Source organism: Salmo salar, chromosome ssa16, assembly GCF_905237065.1.
Source record: "Salmo salar chromosome ssa16, Ssal_v3.1, whole genome shotgun sequence".
Taxonomy (NCBI): Eukaryota; Metazoa; Chordata; class Actinopteri; order Salmoniformes; family Salmonidae; genus Salmo; species Salmo salar.
In genome coordinates, this window is record NC_059457.1 from 828,623 (window position 1) to 850,031 (window position 21,409).

Sequence of the window (21,409 nt, forward strand, 5' to 3'; positions counted from 1 at the left end):
ACAAAAATAGAAATCTGCAATTTTTTGTGAAAATGGTTTTAAAATGGTTTTTTTTAGACCTGTCCAGAATGTCGCTAGTTCGGCATGACCGGAGTCACTTTTTTTGTGTCACGAAAATGAAAAAAAAAAATCTGCAATTTTTTGTGAAAATGGTTTTAAAATGTTTTTTTTTAGGCCTGTCCAGAATGTCGCTAGTTCGGCATGATCGGAGTCATCGTTTTTGGTGACAAAAATAGAAATCTATAATTTTTGTGAAAATGGTTTTAAAATGTTTTTTTAGGCCTGTCCAGAATGTCGCTAGTTCGGCATGATCGGAGTCATCGTTTTTGGTGACAAAAATAGAAAATGCAACTTTTTGTGAAAATAGTTTTAAAATGTTTGTTTTTTTAGGCCTGTCCAGAATGTTGCTAGTTCGGCATGATCGGAGTCATCGTTTTTGGTGACAAAAATAGAAATCTGCAATTTTTTGTGAAAATGGTTTTAAAATGTTTGTTTTTAGGCCTGTCCAGAATGTCGCTAGTTCGGCATGACCGGAGTCACTTTTTTTGTGTCACGAAAATGAAAAAAAAAAATCTGCAATTTTTTGTGAAAATGGTTTTAAAATGTTTTTTTTTAGGCCTGTCCAGAATGTCGCTAGTTCGGCATGATCGGAGTCATCGTTTTTGGTGACAAAAATAGAAATCTATAATTTTTTGTGAAAATGGTTTTAAAATGTTTTTTTAGGCCTGTCCAGAATGTCGCTAGTTCGGCATGATCGGAGTCATCGTTTTTGGTGACAAAAATAGAAAATGCAAATTTTGGTAAAAATGGTTTTAAAATGTTTTTTTTTAGGCCTGTCCAGAATGTTGCTAGTTCGGCATGATCGGAGTCATCAATTTTGATGACAAAAATAGAAATCTGCAATTTTTTGTGAAAATGGTTTTAAAAATTTTTTTTAGGCCTGTCCAGAATGTTGCTTGTTCGGCATGATCGGAGTCATCGTTTTTGGTTATAATAATTGAAATCTGCAATTTTTTGCGAAAATGGTATTAAAATGTTGTTTTTTTAGGCCTTTCCAGAATGTCGCTAGTTCGGCAGGACCGGAGTCACTGTTTTTGTGTCACGAAAATGAAAAAAATAAAATCTGCGCTTTTTTGTGAAAATGGTTCTAAAATGTTTTTTTTTTTAGGCCTGTCCAGAATGTCGCTAGTTCGGCATGACCAGGGTCACTGTTTTTGTGTCACGACAATGAAAAATAGAAATCTGCAATTTTTTGTGAAAATGGTTTTAAAATGTTTTTTTTTTAGACCTGTCCAGAATGTCGCTAGTTCGGCATGAGCGGAGTCACTTTTTTGTGTCACGAAAATGAAAAAAAAAAATCTGCAATTTTTGGTGAAAATGTTTTAAAAATGTTTTTTAGGCCTGTCCAGAATGTCGCTAGTTCGGCATGATCGGAGTCATCGTTTTTAGGGACAAAAATAGAAATCTGCAATTTTTTGTGAAAATGTTTTATAAATGTTTTTTTAGGCCTGTCCAGAATGTCGCTAGTTCGGCATGACCGTAGTCACTGTTTTTGTGTCACGAAAATGAAAAAAATTACATCTGCGCTTTTTTCTTGAAAATGGTTCTAAAATGTGTTTTTCTTTAGGCCTGTCCAGAATGTCGCTAGTTCGGCATGATCGGATTCATCATTTTTGGTGACAAAAATAGAAATCTGCAATTTGTTGTGAAAATGGTATTAAAAAGTTTTTTTTTTTAGGCCTGTCCAGAATGTCGCTAGTTTGGCATGATCGGAGTCATCGTTTTTGGTGACAAAAATAGAAATCTGCAATTTTTTGTGAAAATGCTTTTAAAATGTTTGTTTTTAGGCCTGTCCAGAATGTCGCTAGTTCGTCATGACCGGAGTCACTTTTTGTGTCACGAAAATGAAAAAAATAAATAAATCAGCAATTTTTGGTGAAAAAGGTTTTAAAATGTTTTTTTTAGGCCTGTCCAGAATGTCACTATTTCGGCATGATCGTAGTCATCGTTTGTGGTGACAAAAATAGAAATCTGCAATTTTTTGTGAAAATAGTTTTAAAATGTTTTTTTTAGGCCTGTCCAGAATGTTGCTAGTTCAGCATGACCGGAGTCATCGTTTTTGGTGACAAAAATAGAAATCTGCAATTTTTGGTGAAAATGGTATTAAAACGTTTTTTTTTTTAGGCCTGTCCAGAATGTTGCTAGTTCGGCATGACCAGAGTCACTGTTTTTGTGTCACGACAATGAAAAATAGAAATCTGCAATTTTTTGTGAAAATGGTTTTAAAATGTTTTTTTTAGGCCTGTCCAGAATGTCGCTAGTTCAGCATGACCGAGGTCACTGTTTTTGTGTCACGAAAATGAAAAAGAAAATCTGCAATTTTTTGTGAAAATGGTTTAAAAATGTTTTTTAGGCCTGTCCAGAATGTCACTAGTTCGGCATGATCGGAGTCATCGTTTTTGGTGACAAAAATAGAAATCTGCAATTTTTGGTGAAAATGGTTTTAAAATGTTTTTTTTTTTTAGGCCTGTCCAGAATGTCGCTAGTTCGGCATGACCAAAAATAGAAATCTGCAATTTTTTGTGAAAATGGTTTTAAAATGTTTTTTTTTAGGCCTGTCCAGAATGTCGCTAGTTCGGCATGATCGGAGTCATCGTTTTTAGGGACAAAAATAGAAATCTGCAATTTTTTGTGAAAATGGTTTTACATTTTTTTTTTTTAAGGCCTGTCCAGAACGTCGCTAGTTCGGCATTATCGGAGTCATCGTTTTTGGTGACAAAAATAGAAATCTGCAATTTTTTGTGAAAATGGTTTTAAAATGGTTTTTTTAGACCTGTCCAGAATGTCGCTAGTTCGGCATGACCGGAGTCACTTTTTTTGTGTCACGAAAATGAAAAAAAAAAATCTGCAATTTTTTGTGAAAATGGTTTTAAAATGTTTTTTTTTAGGCCTGTCCAGAATGTCGCTAGTTCGGCATGATCGGAGTCATCGTTTTTGGTGACAAAAATAGAAATCTATAATTTTTTGTGAAAATGGTTTTAAAATGTTTTTTTAGGCCTGTCCAGAATGTCGCTAGTTCGGCATGATCGGAGTCATCGTTTTTGGTGACAAAAATAGAAAATGCAACTTTTTGTGAAAATAGTTTTAAAATGTTTGTTTTTTTAGGCCTGTCCAGAATGTTGCTAGTTCGGCATGATCGGAGTCATCGTTTTTGGTGACAAAAATAGAAATCTGCAATTTTTTGTGAAAATGGTTTTAAAATGTTTGTTTTTAGGCCTGTCCAGAATGTCGCTAGTTCGGCATGACCGGAGTCACTTTTTTTGTGTCACGAAAATGAAAAAAAAAAATCTGCAATTTTTTGTGAAAATGGTTTTAAAATGTTTTTTTTTAGGCCTGTCCAGAATGTCGCTAGTTCGGCATGACCGGAGTCATCGTTTTTGGTGACAAAAATAGAAAATGCAACTTTTTGTGAAAATAGTTTTAAAATGTTTGTTTTTTTAGGCCTGTCCAGAATGTTGCTAGTTCGGCATGATCGGAGTCATCGTTTTTGGTGACAAAAATAGAAATCTGCAATTTTTTGTGAAAATGGTTTTAAAATGTTTGTTTTTAGGCCTGTCCAGAATGTCGCTAGTTCGGCATGACCAGAGTCACTTTTTTTTTGTCACGACAATGAAAAATAGAAATCTGCAATTTTTTTGTGAAAATGGTTTTAAAATGTTTTTTTAGGCCTGTCCAGAATCGCCCCTTCAGTAGGCGGAAGGCCTCATCGGCTGCAGGATTCCACACCAACTTATGGGGACCACGTTTGAGGAGAGAGGTGAGAGGAGTGGCGATGGAGGTGAAGTTCCTAATGAAGCGGCGGTAGAAGTTGTCAAACCCCAAAAACCTTTGTCGTCCCTTTATGGTGATTGGGACTGGCCATGACCTGACTGCATCTACCTTACTCTCCTCCATAAAACACTCCCTGCGGGCTGAATGGGAAAAAATACACATTTTTCATACATATTTTAAGTGGCTACATATGCATACCACTTGTATTTTATATTTATACCTTTGCCTAGTTGATCTGGTTTCGAACAAAGGCTTACGGTGTTGCACCAAATTATTGTTTAAAAAACACCTAATCTGTGCTTCAGAACCAAAAAGTTGCCTGTCTTGATTGTAGACCATTATAGTCTGGGTGGTTCGAGCCATGAATGCTGAGTGGCTGTCAGCCATGGTATATCAGACCATATACCACGGGAATGACAAAACATTTATTTTTACTGTTCTACTTACATTGGTAACCAGGTTATAATAGCAATAAGGCACCTCGGGGGTTTGTGATACATGGCCAATATACTACGGCTAAGGGCTGTATCCATGAACTCTGCATTGCATCACGCCTAAGAGCAGCCCTTAGCCATGGTACATTGGCCATATACAACACCCCCTCTGGCCTTATTGCTTAAATGACCAGTCATCAGCATTACTGCGCATATCCAGATTAGTCTCCAGAAACACTTGTTCAATTTTCTCCGGTTTTGCCTTGCAAAAACAGAGTAGCCTAGGCCTACATTGATATTATCCATATAAATGTAATCCATATATACAGTTTAGGAAATCTGCTACGGACGCGTCTTTGACAGAACAATAACATTAGGCTACCTGCCGATTTCATTGATCATTTTCATATTTCATAGAGTCCAACTTTGGGTGGCTACTGGCTATACAGTATGTCCGAAGATAGCTGTAACATTGCACTGCCTTAAATATTATGGAATGAAGATGTAACATATTCTGGTGAACATGAGGCGTTATACGCTTATATACCTCTATTGTAAAATGTAATATTAAACATACAATTGATAAGTCAATGCTGCAATAGTGTGATTATTGGAAGACTCAAAATGCTCATGCAACGAGAACCGGAAGTGACGACTGCTCAGGGGAGGAGAGTGGACAATTGTAAGTGGAAATTTCTTCATTTTAAACTTCAGTTCAAAATGCAATGTTGAGTGGAAGCTTATGTCATGTGGAGTGACTAGCTAGTGTACTCTAAGGGAAGGAATAGAAGGTATGAGGTCTGATGTGATCGCGTAATGCTAAAATTGCTTAATTGTTTTGGTTGGTTGGTTGAGCATTGTAACTTGTTGGTATTGCTAGCTTACGAGCTAACTGTAGTGTACCCATATGCTAAGAGCAGCTTGTTAAACTAACTAGTTAGCTAGATAGATTACACTCAATTTGGCGCCATTGTGGCTACAGTAGCTATATAGCTCTCTCTCACTAACGTTAGCTAGCTAGCCAAGCTAAACTCAAGTCTATTGTAAATCATGGAGTTGAGTTTATTTTTTATTTTTTTTGTTGAGTTGAGTTAACTTGGCTAGCTAGCTAGTGTGGAACCCTCTATTATTGGCATATTCAACAGCGTTTAAGAAATACAGTACCTTCAACAGGGCTATCCTGGGATCAAGCCATCAATGTTTTGTGATTATTGGTGTCGTAAAAATGTTAGCTAACGGGTTAGCAATTAACATGTTTGAAATTTCAGTGGAAATACTACTATTATCAACTTTTTGATAAGCGGTTTAGCTAAAAAATACATCACGTATTATCTGTATACGGTCCCCAGTTATTGGCCACCTTACTATTTTGTTGAATTACAAGATATATCTGTTTAATTTTGTTCAAAATAGAGACACCAATGTACTTGCCCGTCAGCTTTTCATTGCATAGCCCGGTGTGCCCTCCTGTGAACTGGTTCTTTTTCAGTGTTGTAACCAAATAATGTCTCATAATTTGATTTACAGATTCATCTTATGTTTTGAGAAAGTAGATAACAGTTTAATACTAAAATATAAATGAGTATGAATAATAAAACTTTAATTTCCGTGATGTGCATTGACATAAACAAGTTTGTGTCGCAGAGATGCACTTGGAAAGTAAAGGAAGAAATACACAAGATGAGTTGAATAAATATATATTATATTTTAGACATGTCATTTTTTTACAAATAAATAATTGCATATGAAAACTTACAAAATTAACAAAATCTCGACCGCCATCCCTATTGTCACAGAAATCACAAAAGAAATCCAGCTCCACCGCCACCACTGCAGTGGAACCAGTGCTGGCAGAAATCACAGCACACCCATGGCACCTCAGAATCACACTCCTGCGGGGAGCTTTTTTACATCAATACCTCTGGAGGAAGCTGCAGAAGTTTTGAAAGAGGTGGACATGCCTTGAAGGCTAGTGCTATGGACTGAGAATATGTAGAGATACCATTTTTTTTAAACATTGCCGTTTTATGAAACACATAACAAATAGTAATTTTGTACTTTTAACATGCATTTTCCGGTGGAGGAAGCTTTATTCAATTTGTAGGGTACAGGGACACCAGGTGAGGGTGCTGTGGTGATGTGACCAGGGGAGATGGAGGAGGCAGTTGGTCCAGAGGAGGCCGCTTTTCTGGTGACAGACAGGGTGTTCATCGTGGTGGTAGTGGATGAATGGCTTGGAGGAGGTGGTGTTTGTAGTGGTGGGACTGCCTCCTGGGAGAATTGAGGCATGTGAAGGCTACCTGTGTCCTGCATTACTCCATGAGAATGAACACGAGGACCAGGCGTGTGCCAGAGGAGAGGTCTTCTGCTCTGCAGGATATTTCTAGGGTGGGGACCAACAACGCAGCATGGGAGGCAATCTGTGTGCGGGAGATCTTCCCCTCCTACTTCTTCAAAGAGGGTGCTGTTCCCTGGCAACACCCTATACTACACTATGCACAACCAAAGGCTCTTATAAGAGCCATCCACATTGCAAAAATAGTATTCTTCCATTTACTTAGCTATGTCAACTGCAGTTAATCAATTGTTTCTCACCCTTTGATTACTACCTCTCAGGTGAAGGTGCTGTTTAGGTAAGGGTGAAAAAAACCCCGGCTCTTTTAAGAGTCACCCATATTAAAAAAATTTAACAATTGGACACCCTATAACCCACACCTACACACTCGTATATCAATCTGATTTATGCATTGTGTGGTGCAGTAAGCAGGCTCAGGTGAATAACTGTCGCTCCTTCCACTTTCAACGAATAGGAAAGAGGACCAACAATAGAGAATAGTAAGACACGTCATTATTTATATTTATATGACTACGCTATATTGTTTGTCCTTGTGTGTCTGTGCATGTTTTTCAGTATAAAGTACTCTGCAGCCACTTAGTGTGGACACCAGGTGAGGCCACACACAGGTTCCTGTTGAACACTGTCTCTTTAACTACCTTATTTTCTCAATAACAGTCTCTCTCCTTCACTTCATCCCTCTCCCCCTTCTCCTTAAATCCTCTAGGTTATATCAGCTGTGTCGGTGAACCCCTCCCGCATCTGAACTGGCTACATAGACGGCACAGCACGATCAGAGGTCACTTGGTCAGGTCAACAGGAAGTATTATTATGCTTTACATTGAAATACAGATAGAGGTGTAGTAGTCCCAGAGTTAATGATCCAAGGTCAGTTTTGCATTTCGCCTCCTGATGATTGATGACTGACAGTGTTAGCACGATTAAGCCTTGTTTTTTTTAAACTCTCTCCCGCTGTCTCTCATCTGCAGGTATGTTTTGATGTGAGAGAGGATGCCAACCCCCTGTCCCGTCATCGCCACCTCACCCGCTCTTAAGATAACCTTCGAGCCAACTGGGGGCCCAAGGCTGGTTAGGAGACACCTCTAGAGACACTATTATTAAGTAATTGTGATGAACCGAGAGAATATTAAGTTTAGTAGCACTGTAAATCATTAATCATATGTAGCACCAGGTTCGTATGCTGTGATCTGATGTGAGGACTACACGCTAAGAACAGGTGTGTTCAAGAAGGATGGACACCTAGAGTTCAACATGAGGGCCATTTTCTACAGAAGATACCCAGACACATACATTTGTATTTAGGAAAGAAAGACAATGACACAATTACAGTACTCATGATTCAAATAACATGTGTGTGTGTGTGAGAGAGCGTGAAAGAGCACGAGAGAGAGAGAGCGTGAAAGAGCACGAGAGAGAGGAGTATCTAGTATGAGAGGGAGAGAGAATGAATCTGGTGAATAACTTACCCTCACATGGTATCTGATTATCACAATACTGTAATTTATGCATGGCGACACACATTTATGAGCTATAGCTAAAGCTATCAGTTGTGTGTCTGTCTCTGGGTTATATATTTATAGTGGCAGATACCTGAGCTGATTCCAGACCAGCTGGATAGGACATATTCCTATCAGACTTCCAGGGAACCCATCTTTAGCTTTTGTCAGGTCACACACAAGTTTACACAGAAAAGCTTACAACATGTCTCTGCATCATATATTACATACACACGTAACAAATGATAACCTCCCTCTCCTTCACTCCTAGTGAGGGTGGCAGCCCACTGTCCTCTGGACTCAGCCAGCCTAGACAGACAGGTATACACATCACTGGGACATTGTTATTACATTAACAGACATTACCACCTTACAGAATGGTGGTTGTGCCTGCATCGACTGATCACATCTGATGTTATTCAGTACAAACCTTGATTTCCATCTTTCCATCGAAATCAATAATAATTGTATTGTCTGTATCTGTGTTGTGTAGCAACAGGTTTGTATGCTGTGATCTGATGTGAGGATGACACCCTAAGAACGAGTTGGTTAAAGAAGGATGGAAAATACGTGTTCAACATGAGGGCCATATTCTACAGGAGATACCACGACACACACATCTGTATTGAGCTTAGAAAAACACACACACATAGAGATTATTGGGTTGACATAAAGGTTACAGTACTAATGATTTGAGTCACAGGTGTGTGTACATGAGCTTGATTAAAGAGGAGGTAACCGCTGACAGCTGATGAGCTGCAGGTCATATTACAGTACCTTGAAGGTAACTATTAGTGATGTATTGTTATGTACTATTAGGCCTATATATACATGTGTATGTGTAATTGTGTATATATTAAGCCTATGTTTTTTAAATACTCTCCTCTCGCTCACTCTCTCGCTGTAGCACAGTGTCCTTAACCTTCGTGAGGAGGACACTGTAGACATGTCACTTTTGCACCAGGTAGTCAATAGATGCTGTCCCTATGGTGACATGGACATGCAGGGACTGAAGAGACTGGAGAATATGCTGCTGAGGCTGCAGACAGGGCTGAGGGACAACCAGAACAAATAGGACACATCCTCACAGCCCACGTGAGCACAAAACAGGGTTCAGGACATACACACACACACACACACGACAGGCAGGTTAACATTGACTGGCACACTCTTAGAAATAAGGTGCCCTTTTGGTGCTAGGGTTTTGCCTAAAACCCTCTATTTGGGTTCTTCATAGAATCCCCTGTATATTGTTCTACCTTGAACCCTCTATGAACGGTTCTGCCTAGAACCCTCTCTATGAAGAGCTCTAGCAATAACAATTTTATCTTTGGAGGGGTTCTTTCTAGAACCGTCTGAACTGTTCCACCAGCCTCATTAGCCTTTAAAATTGTATTATTTATGACAATTTATTACATATTGTAAGGCCTTTCTTTGAGGGCCTAGTTATACCCTAACACAGGGGTGTTAGGAAACGCCTCATTATGCTGGCTTGCAAAGTGATGTGTAATTCCTATTGAAATCCAGACAGAGTTAAGATATCAATTTTTTTATCACTGGCAACCTGCATTTAGATTGACTGAGTATTCAGTATTCAATCTTCCCTTCCCTGGCAATCGTCTAAACTGGAACAACCATCCCAGTGATGAGTGCAATAAGTCCAACTACTAACAGATTGGATTAGTTTAGAAAAATGTATGTTATTTATCTTGGTGTAGCATAAAATTAATACATTTGTGAAGAGAGACGCTGGGAGACGAGAAGCAAGTACAGGGAGTGAACATTTAATGAATAAACGGACATATAACAAAACAAGAATACAGCATCTGGACAGGGGGAACAAAATAACATTAATGCAGACACGAGGATCAAACTGAGGAACAGATATATATAGAGGTCCAGGTGAGTCCAATGAAGCGTAAGGATGGGCGTAAGGATGTGCATAAGGATGGTGACAGGTGTGCGTAATGATGAGCCGCCTGGCGCCCTCGATCACCAGAGGGGGAGTGGGGGCAGTCATGACACAATCAATGTGATAGCAAAATTACAGATATTAAAACAATTCTGAAAATCACCTTGCAATAAAGCATGCTGGGAAATCTGATATATGGCTCTATGTAGAACCCTTCATTTCCGCCCAAGCAGAATGTCATTTTTTGGGCTGGATCATGACCGCTGTGAGCATTACTGAGTATAATTTGCTGGTGCCAAATTATATATGAAAACATCATACATGTTTTGAAAGTGGAGAAAGAGCTCTTTCGAATGATATGACATACAATAGCACCCCATCAATCAAATTTTCACCAGTCAAGAAAAAACACCTGAAAATGTGTATCTTATACAAAAATTCAACTGCCATTCAACTTTCAAATAAAAATAGAGAATAACTTCCTTATTCTGTTATAGTTGAAAATGTGAAATCAGATGTTTGCAAATGTATAAAAAATGTAATTGAAATATCACAATTACATAGAATTCAGACCCTTTACTCAGCATTTGTTGAAGCACCTTTGGCAGCGATTATAGTCTTCTTGGGTATGACACTACAACCTTGGCACAACTGTATTTGGAGAGTTTCTCCCATTCTTCTCTGCAGATCCTCTCAAGCTCAATCAGGTTTGATGGGGACTGCCGATGCACAGCTATTTTCAGGTCTCTCCAGGGATGTTTGATCGGATTCAAGTCCGAGCTCTGGCTGGGCTACTCAAGGCCATTCAGAGACTTGTCCCGAAGCCACTCCTGACTGTGTGCTTAGGGTCGTTGTCCTGTTGGAAGGAGAACCAGTCTGATGTCCTGAGTGCTCTGGAGCAGGTTTTTATCAATGATCTCTCTACTTTGCTCCGTTCATCTTTCCCTTGATTCTGACTAGGCCCCCAGTCCCTGCCGCTAAAAAACATGCCCACAGCATGATGCTGCCACCACCGTGCTTCACCGTAGAGATGGTGCCATGTTTCCTCCAGACGTGATGCTTGGCATTCAAAGAGTTCAATCTTGGTTTCATCAGACCAGGGAATCTTGTTTCTCATGGTCTGAATCCTTTAGGTGCCTTTTGGCAAACTCCAAGCGGGCTGTCATGTGCCTTTTACAGAGGAGTGGCTTCAGTCTGGCCAGTCTACCATAAAAACCTGATTGGTGGAGTGCTACAGAGATGGTTGTCCTTCTGGAAAATTCTCCATTCTCCACAGAGGAACTTTGGAGCTCAGTCAGAGTGACCATCAGATTCTTGGTCACCTCCCTGACCAAGGTCCTTCTCTCCCCCGATGGCTCAGTTTGACCAGGTGGCCAGCTCTAGGAAGAGTATTGGTGGTTCCAAACTTCTTCCATTTAAAAATGATGGAGGCCACTGTACTTCGGGACCTTCAATGCTTCAGAAATGTTTTGTCTCGGAGCTCTACGGACAATTCCTTTGACCTCATGGCTTGGTTTTTGCTGTTACATTATATAGACAGGTGTGTGCCGTTACAAATCATGTACAACCTTGTTGAAAGTACATTTTGTGGAATTTCCATTCTTTCTTCTTAATGCGTTTGAGCCAATCAGTTGTGCTGTGACAAGGTAGGGGTGCTATACAGAAGATAGCCCTATTTGTTAAAAGACCAAGTCCATATTATGGCAAGAACAGCTCAAATAAGCAAAGAGAATTGACAATCCATCATTACTGTAAGACATGAAGGTCCGTCAATACGGAAAATGTGAAGAACTTTGAACATTTCTTCAAGTGCAGTCGCAAAAACCATATGATGAAACTGGCTCTCATGAGGACTGCCACAGCTTTCCCACATCATCCCTACCGCTATAGAAATAGATTTACTAGAAGGGACTACCCATCAACTGACTGTCAACACAGTAACAGAGGCATGGCTGTTCAGCTGGGTTTGTTTCTTTATTCCCATCTCCAAGACCAAGCAGAACCCTTCTTTGATTAATGCAGTTGTCGTCAGAATCTGATTGGCTCGCTGCCTCTCCCCTTGTGGTTTCCTTTTTTTGTTCAAGGCTTTAGTGGTTTGTAACAATTATTCTCCTTCCGCATCCTGTGTGGTCTCTCTCCCTCGCTCATCACTGGATGAAATGTCCCCCTTACCCCATTGCCAGATATGGAAATAACTTGGGACTGTGTAGACTGGGTGTATTCGTGTGAAAGTTTGTTTGTGTGACTGTGTATGACAGAGTTTGTTGGTATGTGTGGGTATGCATCACAGACAATCAAACATTGGATTCGCATCTCTATTGCTCTTAAGCCAATAAGGAGTCTGGCCCAAGCACAATGAGGGAAGAGCTCTGTTGCCAAGTGTACTGCAGAGCTTTCCAAGGATGTAACAAAGACTTTTAGTAGGTTTTACAGCAGTGGATCCTGGTGGGAGGAGCTATAGGAGGATGGGCTCATTTATTCCGTTCCAGCCATTACAATGGGCCCGTCCTCCTATAGCTCCCCCTACCAGCCTCCACTAGTTTACAGACAGGTAATGGCTAACCCGCCAATTAGCTTGTGTTCCAGTCCACTGTGTGTCTACCCAACAAGGCTTTCCCTAGAACAGAACAGCCAGCCATGACAGCGGTGTTCTTAAAAGATCAAACCATGATGTTCCCAAGAAGACACAGAAATTATTTTTATCATTTTTAATCCTAAAGACTAATTCTAAACCATATTTCACTATATGATCATTCTCTTCCGACCAGACATTGCTGATAGAATCCGGGCTTCTTCTAGCTTTAAATAAAAATGTATACAAGAAAGGGGGATGTTTTTTCTCATTACAAATGGGGAACTCCCCTTTTGTATCTAATTTAGGGGATTACTGTTTGAGTTCTTGTTGACTTCCTGGTGACTGCTCAGAACTGAGGACATTAACTGACTGGTGTTTGAGGGTCAGATTACAGGGCTGTGATCAGAACATAGAGATATCTGGTCTCACTCTGCCCTCTGAACACCGGACCACACCTAGCCACATGACAAATACAGGCATTCTTTAACACTGACATTCATAGTTAATGTTCAGAGGTGTACAAATTTGCTCTGCCACAGCTGAACAATTCCCAAGCTTATTTCCCATCACTGATTTGTTTGTTCAATAACCTGACCTAGTCAGTGATACATGACAGATGCGCACACACACGACATATGTGTAAGGCACACATAAGTAAGGCAATATGACAGCCTGTCAACCTGCCTCCCAAAAGACAGGCCAGGTGTTAAAGGGGGGTGATGAATAGTATGTACAGTACAGAGTTGTACTGCTGCTGTGCTATGGTGGAATATGACTGAGATGCCTCTCCTGACTCTCCTCTCTTGCCTCTCCTCACTTTTGCCTTTTCTTAGTCCTCTGGCCTGTAGATAATGAGTAGATTAGTGGAGTGAGCGAACAGACCATGAGTCTGTGACTGTCAGCTTGGTTGATGGGAATGGGAAGACTGACTGACGCAACAGCCCTGCCTATCCCGCCTCTGGAAAAAGACACACACACACACACACACACACACACACACACACACACACACACACACACACACACACACACACACACACACACACACACACTGCAATAGTTAGTGCTGTTCAACAAGATCCTTTTACCTTCTTTCTTTGTTTTATTGGTGATATATTCCACTTTCAACATACAGAGTGAAATTTAAGTCCTCATATGAATGTTGAACTGTATACATACACATGGTAAATAGTCTATAATAATAACAAATAATGTATTACCATACTCATGAATTAGCTATGCCTTGGGGTTAGGGAGTTCTAGTTAACACTAATGTAGTTAGTGGTCACAGGTGCTAGAAGGTTAGAGGTCATGCTTCAATGTACACGTCTGTAGCAATCGGTTTCAACTAGTTACCACAGCCACAAAGTCAACATTGGCTATATTGTAAATCTTAATGAAAACAAAAATGGGCTTTTTGGTCTTAATTTAAGGTTAGGGTTGGGTATAAGGTTAGCAGTGTGGTTATGGTTAAGGTTAGGTTTAAAATCAAATTGTAAGGAGATAAATTGTAGAAATGGCCGGGGTTTATGACTTTGTGGCTGTGGTCACTAGTGACGATAGTATCTATCAAATTGTTGACAACAGCAAGAGCGCCCAAGAATAAGCGCTGTCATGCAATAATGGGTAGCCTATACAAGTCATTACCATTATCCCCATTTTATCATAATCATCGGAGACAATATGAACATTATATGGACTGATGTACTGATGGTTTAATTTGACATAATTTCAACAATAATACGTTACAAAAAGAGCTTTCACATTGAAACAATAATTACACATTATGCTTAAAAATAAAGAATTCACAATAAACTACAGTATTTCATGGTATAAAAATAACTTACAAATCTGCAAAAAATATTTACAAGATGAACAATGTCTACAAAAAATGCTGTATGTTACTTTCTACACAATTAAACTATTTCTTTACGCAGTTGTGTATAACAACCAAACCATAGTTTTAGTAGTACACTTAAAATCCTTTATACATGTTTTTCTTTTTAAGTTTAGCACTTAATATAAAATATTCATTACTGAACCATTTTAAATGGTTAACCCACTTTCACTGCAGACTGATGCAGTGGTGGGTTTAAAAATACAGAGGAAAGAGGAAACATTCTCTACTCTACCCAGAAAAAGGATGTAACATCTCTCCTCTGTCCAGGGTCCCTTCTGCTAGTCTCCTCTCCTCCTTTCAAGACTTAGAGGCTCCCATATAGGCCCACATCCTAAGAACAGGAGTTCTTCCCTTCTGTAGTCCTCTGTCCACAGAAGACTCCTTACAGACTGCAAATAAGGAAAAAGATGTGAGATTGTAAATATGACCTCACTAGTAGTTCAGACTGTAGGGACAATGAAAAGCTCAGCTCTTGACATGTAATGCTTACCTTCGCTTCAGCTGATTCTGTGGTAACGCTCTGAGGAGACATAACAGAGCGTATGTGAAGACATTTACATTTTAGTCATTTAGCAGATGCTCATATCCAGAGCGACTTACAGTAGAGAGTGCATACATTTTCATACTGGTCCTCTGTGGGAATCGAACCAACAACACCGGTTTTGCAAGTGCCATGCTCTACCAAGTGAGCCATTCAGGGGAGGGAGAGAGAGAGTGTGTCAGATAGTATGAATGTGCCTGATAAAGACAGAGTCAGACGACGGGGGGTGGGGGTTAAACTGGATTATAAAATCCTTTACATCCATTGGCCGGAAGTCTTTTTTTTCTGTCGCGACATCATGCAAAGTTAAAAATCATCAGTACCTGCCCCCTCTCTCCCTAAAATCGCTGGGACAGGACTGGAGTCGTGCCTCCGTTGCGTGCCATATATCTCCTGTTTATGACCGTTTTGTTATTTTAGGCACATTGTTTCAGTAATCATTTTCAGTCTTTTATGGCAGGTCATAAACCTAACCTTATTTTCCATTACCTTGCCGTGGCTATGGAAGTACGGCGCAGTGAAGGATAGCCCTGCCCTGCACAGTGCTGCAGAGATCTTAATATAATGGATACTATGAGGGGGATTCAAGCTGCTAGCCTGGTCACTCTGAGTGGGCTATAGTGCATTCAGGTCTTAGCCAAAGCCACTTGACCATGCATTATCATGGTGAACCTTGCCCTTAGTCCTAATGGCAGTGTGCTTATACCTCACCTCATATTCCTCTCCAGCTTTAACTGCAGCCAATAGCATTGGAGAAAGCTGGGACAGCATTTATGAGCATAGGATACCTGCCTCTTCACATACACAGAGAACACACATCTCACATGGGAAATGGCAGTGGCAGCACGGAAATGGCAGCATAACCACTTCTCTTTTTTGGGCTTGACATAATTTTGTTGTTGGTGAGTGGTGTGAATGTGAAGAGGCTCAGTGTTTCTTCGCGACCTGGTTTTCTAGAGGGGAAGTCAAGGGTTGGCGCCACCTGGTGGGTAGCAGTAATGTGCAGAGAGATGGCACAGGACAGGGGCCTTTCTATTGCCACTCAGAGCTTATGGTATTAAGACACTACATGGCCAAAAGTAGTATGCTCGTTGAACATCTCATTCCAGAATCCTGTGCATTAATATGGAGTTGATCCCCCCCACTGCTGCTATAACAGCCTCCACTTTTCTGGTAAGGCTTTCCACTAGATGATGGAATATTGCTGCAGGGACTTGCTTCCATTCAGCCACACAAGTATTAGTGAGGTCGGGCACTGATGTTGGGAGATTAGGCCTGGCTGGCAGTCGGCGTTCCAATTCATCCCAAATGTGTTCTATGGGGTTGAGGTCAGGGCTCTGGGGAGGCCAGTCAAGTTCTTCCACACCGATCTCGAAAAAAACATTTCTGTATGGACCTATGTGCACGGGGGCATTGTCATACTGAAACCAGTGGAGGCTACTGAGCGGAGGACGGCTCATAATAATGACCTGAATGGAGTAAATGGAATGGTATCAAACAAATCAAAGATGTGGTTTCCATGTGGTTGATACCACTCCATTCCAGCCATTATGAGCCATCCTCCCCTCAGCAGCCTTCACGGGCTGAAACAGGAAAAGGCCTTCCCCAGATAGTGAAGCGTAGTTCATGAATCCAGAAAATGCGTTTCCACTGCTCCAGAGTCCAATGGCGCCGAGCTTTACACCACTCCAGCTGACGCTTGGCATTGCACATGGTGATCTTAGGCTTTTAACCATTTCCATGATGCTCCCGACGAACAGTTCTTGTGCTGACGTTGCTTCCAGAGGCAGTTTGGAACTCTGTAGTGAGTGTTGCAACTGAGGACAGACGATTTTTAGGTGCTATGCGCTTCAGCCCTCTCGGTCCCGTTCTGTGAGATGGTGTGGCCTACCACTTTGCGGCTGAGCCATTGTTGCTCTTAGATGTTTCCACTTCACAGTAACAGCCCTTACAGTTGACCGGAGCAGCTCTAGCAGGGCAGAGATTTGACGAACTGACTTGTTGGAAAGTGGCATCCTATGACGGTGCCCCGTTGAAAGTCACTGAGCTCTTACGTATGGGCCATTCTACTGCCAATGTTTGTCTATGGCGATTGAAAGGCTGTGTGTTCGATTTTATACACCTGTCAGCAACGGGTGTGGCTAAATTAGCCGAATCCACTCAATTGGAGGGGAGTCCACATGCTTTTGGCCATGTAGTGTACTTTATTTTGGGGGCATCCAGATTTGATTCTGATCACAACTTATTGATCAACACACACACACACACACACACACACACACACACACACACACACACACACACACACACACACACACACACACACACACACACACACACACACACACACACACACACACACACACACACCTGTAGATGTTGGGGTCTAGTAGCATAGCGGTGTCCTGTGGTAGCTGGGATAAGTGAACCACTTTAGTCTTCAGCTGAGAACGCTCCGTCTCGTTCACCCACACATCAGGCAGGCTGCAGGACGACACACAAACACAGAGGGAGAGAGACACAGAACATGTGGTTAGAACATGTGGTCGGAGAAAAAAAGAGAGAGGGGAGAAGGAGAGAAGGGGTGATAGATGGTAAGCAGGGAAGAGGAGGAGGAAAAAGACGGCAGAGCAGAGGGGAAGGGAGAGTTGGCAAGAGACGATGGGGGATCTCCACTAACCGAAGATAATTGTATGGATTTTCTTTCTATAAATAATGTCAAATTAATAGCTGTACAGAAAGACTTGTGAAGGCTAAATTACAGAGGAGGAACTTCTTGATGCAATTAAAGCCTTTAAGTCTGGGAAAACTCCAGGACTGGATGGCATACCAGTGGAGGTATACCAAACCTTTTATGATATATTCAGAGGACCGTTATTACATGTTTTAACCACTCCTATATCAATGGTAGATTATCTGACACTCAACAAGATCGGATTTAATTATTACTGAAACAGGATACAAGTGGGAAATATAAAGATCCAGTCCTTTTAAAAAATTAGAGGCATCTTACATTTCAGTGTTGTGATTAAAAAAATCTAGCAAAATGCATAGAATTTAAAAGGTATTAACGGATATTATTCATCCTAATGAGACATTTTTTTTTTTTTTTTTACATGGACGATAGATTGGAGATAATATAAGACAAGTACTGGAAACATTAGAACACTATGAAACATCTGGGAAATCATGCCTGGTATTCATAGCCGACTTTGAAAAGGCTTTTGATAAAGTATGACTGGAGTTTATATATTTTTATTTTACCTTTATTTAACCAGGCAGGCCAATTGAGAAAAAGTTATCATTTACAACTGCGACCTGGCCAAGATAAAGCAAAGCAGTGTGACACAAACAACACAGAGTTACACATGGGATAAACAAACGTACAGTCAATAACACAATAGAAAAATCTATATACAGTGTGTGCAAATGTAGTAAGATAAGGGATTTAGGCTATAATTACAATTTAGCAATTAAACACTGGAGTGATAGATGTGCAGAAGATTAATGTGCAAGTAGAGATACTGGGGTGCAAAGGAGAACAAATAAATAACAACATGGGGATGAGGTAGTTGGGTGGGCTATTTACAGATGGGCTGTGTACAGGGGCAATGATCAGTAAGCTGCTCTGACAGCTGATGCTTATAGTTAGTGAGGGAGATATAAGACTCCAGCTTCAGTGATTTTTGCAATTCGTTCCAGTCATTGGCAGCAGAGAATTGGAAGCAAAGGCGGCAAAAGGAGGAGTTGGCTTTGGGGATGGTCAGTGAAATATACCTGCTGGAGCGTGTGCTACGGGTGGGTGCTGCTGTGGTAACCAGTGTTCTGAGATAAGCCGGGGCTTTACCTAGCAAAGACTTATAGACGACCTGGAACCAGTGGGTTTGGCGACGAATATGAAGCGAGGGCCAGCCAGCGAGAGCATACAGGTCGCAGTGGAGGGTAGTATATGGGGCTTTGGTGACAAAACTGATTGCACTGTGATGGACTGCATCCAATTTGCTGAGTAGAGTGTTGGAGGCTATTTTGTAAATGACATTGCCAAAGTCAAGTATCGGTAGGATAGTCAGTTTTACGTGGGTATGTTTGGCAGCATGAGTGAAGGACGCTTTGTTGCGAAATAGGAAGCTGATTCTAGATTATATTTTGGATTGGAGAAGCTTAATCTGAGTCTGGAAGGATAGTTTACAGTCTAACCAGACACCTAGGTATTAGTAGTTGTCCACATATTCTAAGTCAGAACCGTCCAGAGTAGTGATGCTAGACAGGCGGATGGGTGCGGGCAGCGATCGGTTGAAGAGCATGCATTTAGTTTTACTTGCATTTATGAGCAGTTGGAGACCACGGAAGGAGTGTTTTATGGCATTGAAGCTCGTCTGGAGATTTGTTAACACAGTGTCCAAAGGAGGGCCAGAATTATACAAAACGGTGTCGTCTGCATAGAGGTGGATCAGAGAATCACCAACAGTAAGAGCAACATCATTGATGTATACAGAGAAATGTGTCGGCCCGAGAATTGAACCCTGTGGCACCCCCATAGAGACTGCCAGAGGTCCGGACAACAGACCCTCCGATTTGACAAACTGAACTCTATCTGAGAAGTAGTTAGTGAACCAGGCGAGGCAGTGATTTGAGAAACCAAGGCTGTTGAGTCTGCCGATAAGAATGCGGTGATTGACAGAGTCAAAAGTGTTGGCCAGGTCGCTGAAGACGGCTGCACAGTATTGTCTTTTATTGATGGCGGTTATGATATCGTTTAGTACCTTGAGCGTGGCATGACCAGCTCGGAAAACAGATTGTAACCCTAACCCTAAAGCGGAGAAGGTACGGTGGGATTCAAAGTTGTCGGTGATCTGTTTGTTAACTTGGCTTTCAAAGACTTTAGAAAGGCAGGGCAGGACGGATATAGATCTGTAACGGTTTAGGTCTAGAGTGTCTCCCGCTTTGAAGAGGGGGATGACCGTGGCAGCATTCCAATCTTTAGGGATCTCAGACGATACGAAAGAGGTTGAACAGGCTAGTAATAGAGGTTGCAACAATTTCAGCGGATAATTTTAGAAAGAGAGGGTCCAGGTTGTCTTGCCGAGCTGATTTGTAGTTGTCCAGATTTTGTAGCTCTTTCAGAACATCAGCTATCTGGATTTGGGTGAAGGAGAAATGGGGGAGGCTTGGGCAAGTTGCTGTGGGGGGTGCAGAGCTGTTGACCGGAGTAGGGGAAGCCAGGTGGAAAGCATGGCCAACCGTAGAAAAATGCTTATTGAAATGAAATTCTCGATTATCGTAGATTTATCGGTGGTGACAGTGTTTCCTAGCCTGGCAGGAGGTGCTCTTATTCTCCATGGACTTTACAGTGTCGCAGAACTTTTTGGAGTTTGTGTTACAAGAGGCAAATTTCTGCTTGAAGAAGCTAGCTTTTTCTTTCATAACTGCCTGTGTATATTGGTTCCTAACTTCCCTGAAAAGTTGCATATCACAGGGGCTATTCAATGCTAATGCAGTATACCACAGGATGTTTTTGTGCTGGTCAAGGGCAGTCACGTCTGGAGTGAACCAAGGGCTATATCTGTTCTTAGTTCAGATTTATTTTTAATGGGGCATGCTTATTTAACCTGTTAGGGACAGATGTTCCGTTAGCGGAACGCCTCACCAATATCCAATGGTATAGCGTGGCACGAATTACAAATACCTCAAAAATGCAAAAACTTCAATTTTTCAAACATATGACTATTTTACACCATTTTAAAGACAAGACTCTCCTTTATCTAACCACATTGTCCGATTTCAAAAAGGCTTTACAACAAAAGCAAAACATTAGATCATGTTAGGAGAGTACCCAGCCAGAAATAATCACACACCCATTTTTCAAGCTAGCATATATGTCACAAAAACCAAAACCACAGCTAAATGCAGCACTAACCATTGATGATCTTCTCTCTAATTCCCTCTTTCTCTCGGAGGACCTGAGCCCTAGGACCATGCCTCAGGACTACCTGGCATGATGACTCCTTGCTGTCCCCAGTCCACCTGGCCGTGCTGCTGCTCCAGTTTCAACTGTTCTGCCTGCGGCTATGGAAACCTGACCTGTTCACCGGACGTGCTTGTTGCACCCTCGACAACTACTATGATTATTATTATTTGACCATGCTGGTCATTTATGAACATTTTAACATCTTGACCATGTTCTGTTATAATATCCACCCGGCACAGCCAGAAGAGGACTGGCCACCCCTCATAGCCTGGTTTCTCTCTAGGTTTCTTCCTAGGTTTTTGGCCTTTCTAGGGAGTTTTTCATAGGGAGTTTTTCCTAGCCACCGTGCTTCTTTCACATGCATTGCTTGCTGTTTGGGGTTTTAGGCTGGGTTTC

General features: G+C 41.2%; 1 protein-coding gene across 5 annotated transcripts in view; it reads right to left on the bottom strand.

The window, feature by feature from the left end:
• Positions 1-11,463: 11,463 nt before the first annotated feature.
• The window catches only part of LOC106573015 (zinc finger protein aebp2), a 50,324-nt gene continuing 40,378 nt past the window's right edge, over positions 11,464-21,409 (bottom strand). For 4 of the 5 annotated variants that reach the window (XM_045696829.1, XM_045696827.1, XM_045696830.1 and 1 more), the window contains exons 7-9: positions 17,416-17,529; positions 14,995-15,024; positions 13,684-14,893 (exon numbers count right to left, since the gene is read on the bottom strand). In XM_045696829.1, coding sequence (XP_045552785.1) covers positions 14,887-14,893; positions 14,995-15,024; positions 17,416-17,529 — 151 coding nt within the window. In that variant the 3' untranslated portion in view covers positions 13,684-14,886. Of the gene's footprint in view, positions 13,563-13,683; positions 14,894-14,994; positions 15,025-17,415; positions 17,530-21,409 lie in introns of those variants that run through there. The other variant, XR_006759651.1, reaches the window with a different exon arrangement.